General features: G+C 38.6%; 1 protein-coding gene and 1 long non-coding RNA gene across 3 annotated transcripts; one reads left to right on the forward strand and one right to left on the reverse strand.

Moving 5' to 3' along the window:
- The first annotated feature begins 8,432 nt into the window (after positions 1–8,432).
- LOC110679643 lies at positions 8,433–8,649 on the forward strand. Its single transcript, XR_002502674.1, has 2 exons — positions 8,433–8,469; positions 8,549–8,649. It is a non-coding gene; the product is annotated as an uncharacterized LOC110679643 (long non-coding RNA).
- A 934-nt stretch (positions 8,650–9,583) lies between these two features.
- Positions 9,584–11,709, reverse strand: LOC5575716 (alpha-1,3/1,6-mannosyltransferase ALG2). 2 transcript variants are annotated; one of them, XM_001655768.2, is made up of 2 exons: positions 11,550–11,709; positions 9,584–11,490 (listed from the first exon to the last, which is right to left on the reverse strand). In XM_001655768.2, the coding sequence occupies exon 2, from the start codon at positions 11,486–11,488 to the stop codon at positions 10,241–10,243; it is 1,248 nt and encodes a 415-aa protein (XP_001655818.2). In that variant the 5' UTR covers positions 11,489–11,490; positions 11,550–11,709; the 3' UTR covers positions 9,584–10,240. The 2 variants fall into 2 exon arrangements, with proteins under 2 accessions (XP_001655818.2, XP_021706104.1); XM_021850412.1 differs by having other exon boundaries at positions 9,584–11,504; positions 11,550–11,683.
- Positions 11,710–12,172: the final 463 nt, after the last annotated feature.

A 12,172-nucleotide genomic window follows, 5' to 3' on the forward strand; every position in this document is an offset into this window, starting at 1 on the left:
ATTTTATGAGGCAAATACGATGAAACTCTATGCCTCTATGGAAGTCAAAGAAATTTCCATTACGAAAAGATCCTGGACTGACCGGGAATCGAACCCGAACACCGTCAGCATGGCTTTGCTTTTTAGTCGTGGACTCTAACCACTCGGCTAAGGATGGCCCCTACTGGTATTACTCGCAAATATGTTGTTTATGATGAAATGCGTTTGAAATACTCTACTTAACTATTAAACAATGTATGAAGTTATGGAGTCTAGATTATCCGCTCATATAAAAAATATCGTTTCATTCCTTTTACGTATAAAATTATATTGTCCAAATCTTGAATTTTGAGACTTAGATAAGCTGATATATTAAAAATAAAAATCTGTACTTTATTGCCGTGCGTATAGTGTTGCAAAGTAACTAGCAGTATCGATCAAAGAAGTTTAGGTTCAATTGACGCTGCAGTATTTTTTTCGTCAGATACGTATTATGATACGTATTACGATTGTGCCATTTGGCGTTGCATGCTAGTCCGTTGATTCGTGTGATGCTCCCCTTACATAATGCTTTCCAGGAAACTTTCCACGGTAGGATTGACAGCTAAAAATGTACATGCAACCGAAACGAAAGGGAAAACAAAACTTACGAGTATGGTCGAGCTTTACATTTTCCTTAGTAATCTAACGGTCACACCGATTGCCAGAGGGGGCAGTGGCAATCCTCCTTCCCTTCGTACAAAAGAACAATTTTACTATGAGAATTCATCTTGTGTTTGAATTCTTCAACGATTGTCTCCAGCACTCGTATTTATACAGTAGTTACGTCATGGTAGATTATAAAACTTAAAAAGTCTTCCAAACATCAGACTTTTTGAAAACATCTTCGAAGGTTTTATCAACAGTCCGCAATGGAGATATGCACAGCTGAGTAGTCGACAAACGAATTACATACATTCGCGTGTATTAGTAAATCGTGATTCGTAACTTGGCAACCTGGCAATTATTTGGTAAAAATGAAAAACCGAAAAAAAAAGCCGAGTTCACGAAAAAGAAATTTGGTATGTAGGTTCATTCATGAATTCCTCTAAGAATTTCTCTAAAGGTTAAGATGCATCGAAGCCAAACCTCGAATTTTCAAGAGCACAAATCTAGAGAACCAGGCAACCGTTTGTACTGAAAATTTAACTCATTGGTCACATTTTGTTACATTCTTTCAGGGTTTTTTTTTTTAAAGTAATATCTCGAAGATTCCCTTTAAAATTTGCCTTTAATGTTTTATTGGTTTTCTGCCTTGAAAAACTCTATAAGCTCTTGAAAGTATCCCTTCAAAACTACATTTTGATGAAATTTGCTCACAGTATTCTGAATGTAGTTTGGCCTAGGACTCATCGATAGTTTCAAAAACTCCTCTTAAAACTGACTTAGAGTTTCCTTCAGAAATTCCTCTAATTTCACTTATATTTATTGCAAAATTGCTAAAATTATGAAGGATTTTTACTAGAATCATCTCACGAGATTTTTCAATAATTCGACCAGGAATTTCACGAAGTTTTTTTTCAAGCATTTAATCATCCCATAGGTATAGAAATAATTTCAGATATTTATTCACGACTTTATCGAATGTCATTTATGAATACAAAAAAATCGCAAACTAAAGAAAGTTTCCAAAAATATTATTTTTAAATTTTCATACCGGAAACAATTTTTTACAACAATTCCAGGTCAAATTCTTGATGAAATTCCTGCGAAACTTTTAAAACAATTCTATAAAAATCTTAAAAACAGTTCTGGATAAATTTAAAAATATTTTAAAATTTACATAGAAATCTCCAGTTGAAATATTTTATGAATTATACTTAAAGGAATAGCAAGAAGAGTTTCGAGGCAATTACTGATGCCATTTTAAAATAAATTCTGAAAAAAAATTTAAAGAAATTTTCGTTTGATTTTTCTTAGGAATTCCGGTGTCCTAAGAAAAATTCTTAGATAATTCAAAGGTTAGGTAGAACTAAGATTCAGATTGATGCCGGTTGTGTTACAGGCCAGAGCGAAATTGCCGATCAAAGGGATCCTTTGGCACGAAATTTGAGAATGCAATTGTGAGGGCCGCTATTCTCCCCCTGATAAACAAAAAAAAAAAAAAACTGACTACGCACATGTCCCTCGCCCCCTTTAAAGGCTATGTAGGTCGGGGGGGGGGGGGGGGGGGGGGCGACAAAATCGGTTCTCTACTGTATTACAATGACTTTATTTGCATTTTAAGCAAACAGACTCGATTTAAAAATAAAATAAAGTAAATTTGATATTGGGAGCCAGATAGCCATAACGGTAAAAGCGCAGATACTAAGCAAGATCATGCTGAGGTTCGTAGGTTAGAGTCCAGCCGGTCGAGCATCTTTTCGTAAAGGGAATTTTCTCGACTTCCCTGAGCGTAGAGTATGATCGTACCTGTCACATAATATACACATGCAACATTGGTCGATTGACAAAGAGAGCTGTTAGTTAATATCTGTGGAAGTGCTCATGAGAAGTTGAGAAGCAGGCTTCTTTAGCGTCAGAAAGAAGAAGAAATTTTATGGTAATTATTAGCACTTAAAAATGCGCCATTCTTGTTAATTAACGTCCAAGCTGTCGGGCACATATGACGTAAATTTACATGAATTTTTAGGGAAGCTGCTTACGCAGACTGAATATTTTGACGTTTCCATTTTAGCTCTAGGAATAAAATGAATGATTCCAGTTATTTAAAATAAATTAGTTATATGTTACAAACCTTAACAAAATCATCGATCAAGCATCATTTTAAGGAGGGCTATGTGATTTCAAAAGTGATAGTGTATATGTTAGGTAAAGTGAACGAAAGAGGTTGGAGGGAGTCTCTAAAAAAATAATTTATATATGAACAAACATAGCAAAACCAAGACGTTTTGATTGAGACAATTAGTTTTCAAGTTATTCACACATGTATGTTTACCCATTTTTATATGACGTAGACTAGTTCTTGAATAATCTCGATAAACGTCATCGTCACGTGATGCTTTGAATCTTAAAGAGAATATGAAGTATTTTTTATCTCTCGTACATTGTTTTCGTCCCATTTATAAAAACAAATCATATAAATTAAAATATATTATTTTTTTAAAAAACATAATTATTTCTGAATTTTTGAGTCACCCTATCTCACGAAAGAGCACCCTAATGACGAATTAAAAAAATACGGGTCCAAAATTTTTAAAAAAAGGCATAACTTGAACAATTTTTCAAAAAAAAAAAAAAAATTTTTTTTCGAACATCGACCGCCTTGGGGACGGACCAGCACAATTGTGCTGGTCTGAATTTGACCCTAAAAAGTTCATGGAGTGATAGAATAGCCAAAATAAAGAATGTTTTGTTCTACGAGATGATGAGTTTATAAGGTAAATTTTGAAATAATCACTCAAATATGGTCCGTCCCGAAAGGGATATACAATAATCGTTCCGAGCTTACTAACATGTCGTCGCGTTAATTTCATCATAATGATCTTTTATCCACATCCGTCGAACCATTCTGAATGGCCGTTGTGAGAATATCACCAAGAACTTCTCACATGCAATAAAGCTGGATTGCCCTACATTGAAACTTAAAGGATTTCGCTCTTCCGGATTCATTTTTTGTTGTTTATCATTAGTTTCAGGGATTGTTATCGTGGAAATCCAAAGAGCGAATTTTGTATGACTTCAATGTAGGCCAATACTGCAATAAAGCATGTAACAATCACTAACATTCCTTCTCTCTTTATCCTTGTTTCCATATCTAACCCACCATTATTATGAGGAACACCTTAACGGAGAGGACGAACATCCCTTATCATGTCAGCGTAATGGCCGAAGAAAAAGATGAGTATAAAGTTTTTATAATCATTCTTATTACTAAATGAAAGGTAAATCAGATTATCTTATTATTTAACTAATAACACATTTGTTCCACAGAGCGATTTACAAAACACCACACAAAATCCCTCCATTCCCAAATCCTTAGGCAAAACACTTCACTGCCGCTATATGTATGACTGATTCATTTTCTTTTGATTTTGCATCATCCATACGTGTAATGGAAGTCTAGAGTAGAAGCAAAACTTAAAGAACCTACTGGTCAAAGATGTTGCCTTGCCTACTTCCCATATTCCAAAATCCCCGGTGTATTATGGAAGGTGTGAGTTTTTAAACTTATGTTGGAGACTTGGCCCTTGACCCCCTTGTACATCAATAAAATAAAATAAAATAAAATAAAATTATAGCTCCCTTCACTGATTGTACAGGTGGCTACGCAAATGTTCAACTTCTCCCCACTGATCAACTACATCCCGAATTACGGTACCAGAAAATGTGCTGGTATTTCCAGGATGCTTTTCATTATTGGCTGTGCAAGCACTTAGAATAGAATTGCTAAGGATTGAATGATGGATTCTTGAGCCTTAAGTAATCGAATCTAATGGTGTATCATTGTGAAGTTAACTACGTCTTACGGTAATATACTGGGTGTCAATTGAAAATCTAAAATGTCACGGGCACTATTCCGTCACGAAACTATGTAAGATTTTGAGTAATAATAACTCAGCCAATTATCGGTAGATTTTCAATATTTTCCCACCAATCGGTCCGAAATTTATACAGGTATCAGGTATCAGAAATTTGGCTCAGGCGGCACGTTCCCCTACAAATGGGAGATTTGTGCCTCGCACGTCATCGCCGTCTCATCACTTACCCGATAGAAAGGATTATGGAAAGGGAGAGGATGGGAGTAAAAGGAAAGGAGGGGAAGTCAGGAGGAAATATCGTAACAAGCACCCCAAATGGGATGCTTATATCGATTGCATTGGTTTTGATGTTACGGAGGGTGTAGAATGATAGAAAACCAAACTAAAAAAAAGAATGATTTCCTAGCTCCCAACGTAAACATAATGTTAAGAATTCTGCTCAGCACCCCTGGAAAGGATACTGTAACTCATTCAACTTATCAACGTCTGCGTAACAACGGTTCTTCTGATATAGAAGTCCGTTGTTGAAGACGTTGACAAAAGAGCTTGAAGAGGGCTCATTTCTTCGAGAGAAGACGAGCAGAAATTTTATGAAAACCATAGTTAATCATAAAATTTTGCTTCCTAAGAAGTTCAACAGAGTTATCACCAATGCTGCAGAAGAACAGACGATATCCATTCTCCATTGACTTGACATTGTTGATCTTCCAGAAGTTTGCTAAAATCGAGGGATTCTGGAAAACTATTCGATTCAGCACATCAGTTTGGTTCAATTTTTCATTCGCATTCCAAGGAACGCGTAGGGTAGATGTACCAATAGTGGAGGTACTAAGCACGATTGAACTTCATTTATTCGCCTTAATTCAAGAAGCGCTATTAATGAACATGTTAATGTTGTAACGGGAAGGAACGGCCATTGACTTAATGAGAAAAATTATTTGATCTCAGTAATCCACGGCATGTCAGTGAAAAATAATACCTCCACTATTGGTACACTGTTCTTGTAGTTGCGGTATATTTTTAATTTGTGTTCCTATAGTTGCGGTATCCGTTGTTTTCCTAAGGGATCCTCCATTATAGGAACACTTTACCGCAACTATTGGTACAAGTAAGAAAAGTTTTAGCAATTTTAGTGATATTTCATCAGTTTAAAAGCAATTGGAACGCTCTTTACAACTATTCCGTGTATCAACAAGTCAATACGTCGATTGGCAGTGTCAGTTCTGTAGCTAATGTAATCAAATCAGTGAAAATGGCACTACCGCAACTATAGGAACACCCACAATTAAGGGAACACTTACCCTAAACAAACATTGTTTGTATAAAGATTGAACGGTTCAAATACAAATTTGCAACCATCAATCGCTGTCTCGTTGATCACCATCAACTTCTGCTTCAACCAGTCATGGCTTTCTTGGTTTTCGGGAGAAAACCACATTCGGCCATATCTGATCCCGCAGCCACACACGGAGAAAATGAAGTACTCAAAAGTGAGTTCATTCCACTCAATTCCGGGGGTTCGTGCGTTAACCTAATTTTGAGTTGATGGGGTAGAAGTTGTTTTCATTTGCAGCCATGCGAAAAAATACCTACTGGCTAAGTTCTTTCCACTCAACCGGCAGATCAAATAACTCAACTTCCAGTACTATGCCACTTACTCAAATTTGAGGTAACGCACAAAGGTTCGGTTTTTGGGTTGTTTGGCTCTTCGCTCTCTGACAACAATAGAAGGAGCGAATGAAATAGGGAGAGAAAAATAACTCAAAAGTAAGTTAAAAAATACTCAAATATGGGTTTTCCGTTTTCTCCGTGCAGAATGTAGGGATCAACGAGCCAGGCGGCGTCTGATATAGAAAAACGTTTAAATCGCTAAGTAATTCATCCTTCAGAGCGTTTGTGAAAAAGCCGTTCTGAAGCTTTATCTGAAAGCGCAATGACGATCGTGAATTACTAGCATTAACTTCCGAAAGAAGAATTTTACCTGCGGAAGCTGCTTTGCGGTTAAATTTTTCCGCTGGTTCTTTGTATAGTTTTTCCCCTAGAGGAACAACTAATTGCATCCAGTAGGGGTAGAAGAAGCAGCCACTGGTAATTCTTTGTCATCATTCTGAGTTCTCTCAAAAGCATGTTTAGTAGATGCTTTTGAGGAGGACTCGGCATGTGATTCTGAACTACCGGTTTCATTACCCACAAAATCAGCCATGTTAGAGATGCTGTGTTCTATAGCACGAACGAGATGATCAGCTATCCAAGGCGTCCAAAAGAGAAAAGAAAGATCGTCTGAGTTCAGATAATCTCTTGACCCATTGGAAGTTGTAACTCACCAACACAATTAGTTGTAATGATAATAAGGAAGAGCGAGAATCTTTCCAAAGCCGAACAAAGATATCGTAAACTAATTCGCAGTGCATACTACTTTACACATTCGCATACATACCTAGAACAGTACTCAAGAAAAAAGTACTTAAGGTGAAGATGAATCGAAGCCAAACTTCAAATGTTCAAGAACATAAATATAAAGAACCAGGCAACCGACCACACTGAAAATTTGATCAATTAGTGACAGATTGATAAAGATTTCAGCCTGAACGGATATCTAATTCTCCTGATCTGTGCTATTGAAAATCTGAAGGGTAGCTTAGATTAATCTTTACCTTAAGCCGCTTTTAAATCATTCACTTGTTTCTGTGAAATAAACCTGCATTCGTATGTGAACACAGATTCTCACAGCGATACCACAGACAAACAGACGTTACACTGAAGAAATTTCCATCGACCACTCATTTAACGATCATTTCAAATTCGCTATGTTACAAACCTCATAACCAGAGGCGCGCACATCGTTTTTCTTTGCGTTTGACGTTTCACACTACCGCCATCTGCCGGTCTTGTTGCACGAAACACCTTTTCGTGCAACATGCTCACCAGATGATGATGGTGTAAACTGGGCGATGGATTTTGAAGAAATTTGTTCTAAGTGTTACGTCTGTTTGTCTGTGGCGATACGGTAAACTCACAAGGCGGCTCGTTTCTTTCGAATACTGTGCCAGCCAGTCATGCAAATTTATGCCGCAGTCGTACCACAAACAATCCGTACAACATTTTACTCAAAAGTAGAAGAGAAAACTTTTGATTTTTGACGATAGACTGTCGAAAATTGGGAAAATGTCGACCCCTTTCTTACGCAACCAAACACGTTCTAATTGTCTTCCACGATTCTTTTTGGTTGGCAAGTGCACTATAAAAGCAGACCGATTTCTGCTTCTTTGCTCATTCTTCTTTTGACGTAAACTATAGTTAAATATACTGGGTGTCAATTGAAAATCTAAAATGTTGCGACCGTCACTATATTATGTTAGATTTTGAACTAAAGGAAGGCTGCATCTAGGACAATCGACTAAAATTCAAATGCAGAAAATCACTTGGCGTAGTTAACGTCATGCGGTCGTCTCTTGTACACAACCCCCTCGGATTTTTTTCATCAAATTTTTGTGGGAAAGCGAGCTTTTATTGCATGCAAAATTTTAGCAATGCACACGGAGAAAAAATGTTAAAAAGGGATTCATTCTTACGCAGAAAGGTTTTTAATCTTTTTAGGCTGTGAACCGTTTCACCGATTCGTTTAACTTTTAGTTAAAATTTGACAGTTCAATACACTCAAAAAAATCCAAACGTCATTGCTACGTGAAAAATCACGTAGATCATTCCAAATTCATTTTACCTCCACTTCACCTGACTAAGATAAAGATCACTAAACCATTCATAAACATCAAATAGTGACTCGGTAATGTTTACTGAGGTTACCTATCGCGCTTACGTGGAATTCACGTAGGTGCCTGAGTTCATTTTGACATCTGCATAGTGTACGTACATTCGGTGTTGAGCGCAAATCCTAAGATGGCGCCCGCTTGATTTAGAAGAACTTCAGAAGCTGCTGCGGCTTTAAACCCTGTGTAAGATTGATTTCAAGGTAAATATGCTTTGAATACCGAAGAATCCGTGCATTACTTCATATTTTATACGTGATTTATAACCTCTATCAATTATAGCACGCGAAGGCTACAACAAGACAGACCAAACTTACAACATTGGGGAAACGAACAGGAATCAAAATGCTCAGATTGACAATAAAAATATCACAATCTTTTAAGTTTGTTTACATTTTCCAATTGGGAATTAGTTTTCTTCCAAAGCCTATTAGAAATAAGATTGGTCTTTATTACAGTTAAATTTAATGCAAAACCATCTAGGTCCTATTGAAACGCTTCGTAAAGGCTACCGGAAAATCCACGTAGCTCTTACGTTTAGCGACGGTGGAATGGACGAAGTTCAAAAGTTCATGCGTTCATTCTGGGCTACCTATGATTAACGTAAGAGCTACGTGAAAAGTGCGATGGAAAAAAATCACGTATGTTTTCACGTAACAATGACGTTTGGATTATTTTGAGTGTAGTTTATTTATTTATTTATTTTCGTGCCTATTCTGCGCGGCGTTTGAGGTGACACAAGTCGAATGAGGTGAAAATTGTCGACTTGCTCCCATTTGATTAACATTAGTCGTCTCACGTGACTCGCGGTGGGAGCGACTCGTCTCGAATCACACGCCGCGCAGAATAAGCACATTTGACAGTTCAAAAGTTATTTTTTGCTCCCGGTAATTTGCGAATTACTAATCATCTGTCAAATTTGTTCTGAAATACTATTCGTGTGTCAAAATCGAAATGGATCGACCACGAAGTTAATTTTAACCATTTGAAGGGAAAATGACCACCGAAATGTCATATTTTAACTAAAAGTTAAACGACTTGGTGAAACGGTTCACAGCCTAAGGGGAATTTTTCGAATTTGGACAATTCTCCTTCCATGCTATGCTGGGCCAAATGACTGCATAAAAGTACATTGCACACTTATCACACTATTGTGGATCACGTAGTCATGATTATTAGTCGCTCTGTTATGCATGCAATTCAAAGGGAAATGACTCATAATAAGTGGGTAACCCGTAATGATGTGATCACTGTACGCAGTGAATTAATTCAGCTTCGTAATGTCTCTATCTCAAAAATGAACAGATAAACAAAACATATTTTTTTATCACTGATTTTATTTTAGGTGCAGCAAGTACTATGTTTCTAATTTCATTCACAAAGGTGAGGGTAAAACCAATAAAATTTCAGCGTTATTATTGATTCCACTAGAACTTATTCTGCCATTCGAAAATGTATATTGCTCATGATGAGAAAAATGAAAAAGTCAAGCTTGGCCAATTTTAGAGATGACTCCCATAACGAATAAGTTTCTAGCGCTGAAACAAGAATAACACCGAAAGTTACTTACGACTAGTTTTATGATGAATCGATATTCTTTGAAAAGATTAAGGTAGCTTTTGCGAGCCACATGCAACTACAAACAGCAGGAGCAAAGTTTAGAGGTTCAGCAAACTGTCATTGTAAAGCATTTTAACAGTATAATTATAATAACGCGTTTTAGTCACATTTTTCACAGGACTCTAATCAAGAACATTATTTTTGCCTTACAACTATCACATTAATAAATTTGGAACAAAATGAGCGCTTTCTTTTTTCTTTCACGTGGCACTATTTTGCCAAACCTTTCGGAGAAAACACCGCCATTGAAGAGAGGAGGTAGGTTAGCATTCGATCGATCAGTCAGTAGCAGTTAGCGACATTCCGCATGGCCTGCAGTAGCAGAAAAGCTGACAGCGGAAAGGCAATTCTTCGCTATTTCTGCTTCTTCTGGTCGTCCCCCTTGCTCACCACCAGATCCTTAACGATGTTGTCCAGCTTGGTGCTGAACGCTTCGAAGGCAAACCGCTGCTGAACGCGTTTCCGTCCCATCTCGCCCATTCGTTCGCAGTTCCGGTCGTCCTTGACGCACTTGGCCATGGCAGCCGCAAAGCTATCCGGTTCCGGTTCACACAGGAAGCCGGTTTGATCGTGAATGATGGTTTCCGTGGGGCCGCCACTGTTGGCCGCAATGACCGGCTTGGCGAGATACATTCCTTCCAGGGGCACTATTCCGAAGTGTTCGTTCTCCGGGGTGTACACCAGAACTTGGGCACGCTGAAGCAGGAACAATTTCTCCCGATCACTCGGCGACCGGAGGAATTTGATCTTACTGCGAAGGCCCATATCTTCGGCCAGGTCTTCCAGTTCGTCGAAATGTTCGACGTTTTCCAGGACGCGTTCGTCGTACCCACCTGCCACTATGAGAAGCAGTTTGTTCCATTCGTGGGACGAGACTAGCTTTTGCAGCTTTTCGAAAGCCAGAAGGGCGAGTGGCAGATTCTTCTTCCTCTCGTAACGGTTGATGGATAGGAATACGAAGCAATCGGGAGGAATGCCGGCGATTTGATCCTTCTCCTCTACGACCGTTTCGTCGAAGTATTTGGTATTGAGGGACGGGTATAGAATGTCCGGATCGACGGAGATTCGTTTGAAAGTTTCCTTGAATACTCTGCTGGTGAACTTGCTGTTGACCAGGATTCCATCTGCCTGTCCTGTCGTAACTTCCTCAAGGAAATTCAGCGGCATTCGATAGTACTTCTTCAGCAGGTTGCCCGGCTTCGACAGCAATTGATCCGGATAGTGACAATAGAACAGAACTTTTGGATTAGCTCGTGCCAACCGTAGAATGGGAATCCCCAGTGAGATTAGATCACAAAACACCACATCAAAACGCTCCTTCTTCGAGAGGAAAAACGTAAAGTAGAACGCCGCATAGACCATTCTGACGTAAGCGCACAGAGCGTAACATCGGCCGAAAATGTCCCTCGGAATCCAATCGCCAACCGTCTTGACCGCCAGTTTACCATCTTTGGTCTCCTCGAAGCAATGGTCCGGATCGTGATGGTTGGTCAGGAAGCTGACAGTGTGGCCTTTGTTTTGCAGTGCGAGGGCCGCATCGACGACCAGCCGCTCGGCGCCTCCAATACCCAGGTCCGGATGGACGAACAGAATGCGTACCATGTCTGAAATTTGACGACTGTTTTTGACTACGGTGTAACTATGAAAAAAAAAAACCACAAACCTGCGTTGATTTTTCACCTGAACTGGAAAATCTCCAACTTTTTTCTGTGAAACTCCTGATGAACGGATGCTGCACACGCAAAATCTGGATGCAGAGGCAGAGATACGTGGGAGTGCCAGCAAAACAAAAAGGATGATTCTGTCAGAAGCTAAAGGACAAAACAAAAGTGGAGACGCCCATGCGGCGAATTTAGGAGCTGATGTGTGAACGAACCCCACATAGAGAACATATGTGTCGCACCCTAATGGGACGCGATGCACCGACAGTCAATGCAGTCAATCAACAGTAAGCGCCGACCCTGGTCAGCTATCGTGAGTAGACAAAACAAAGTGGAAAGTTGATCAGCAGATAACATGTAGGTGCTTTATTTATCTATTTCTACTTAAATCCTAATTTGAATTGTTTATTCTACCTTAATCTAGTATTTACGGCTAGGCCGAGTGTTTAATTTGTTATCCTAGTTAAACTCTACGTAAACTAAAACACAGCACAGGTAAAATAAGAACTAAAAATCATGCAAATCTTAACCCTAATTATGCACATATCCACAGCAATTGCGACATAAATCATTAAACTAATAGTACGGATGTTGTAGCTAGTACGGACGAAAGTACCAACAGAAG

The sequence above is a fragment of the Aedes aegypti genome, chromosome 3, assembly GCF_002204515.2.
Source record: "Aedes aegypti strain LVP_AGWG chromosome 3, AaegL5.0 Primary Assembly, whole genome shotgun sequence".
Taxonomy (NCBI): domain Eukaryota; kingdom Metazoa; phylum Arthropoda; class Insecta; order Diptera; family Culicidae; genus Aedes; species Aedes aegypti.

Bases quoted from the DNA above. Each gene is read 5' to 3' on its own strand.
- LOC5575716 (XM_001655768.2), bottom strand. From the start codon at position 11,488: ATGGTACGCATTCTGTTCGTCCATCCGGACCTGGGTATTGGAGGCGCC.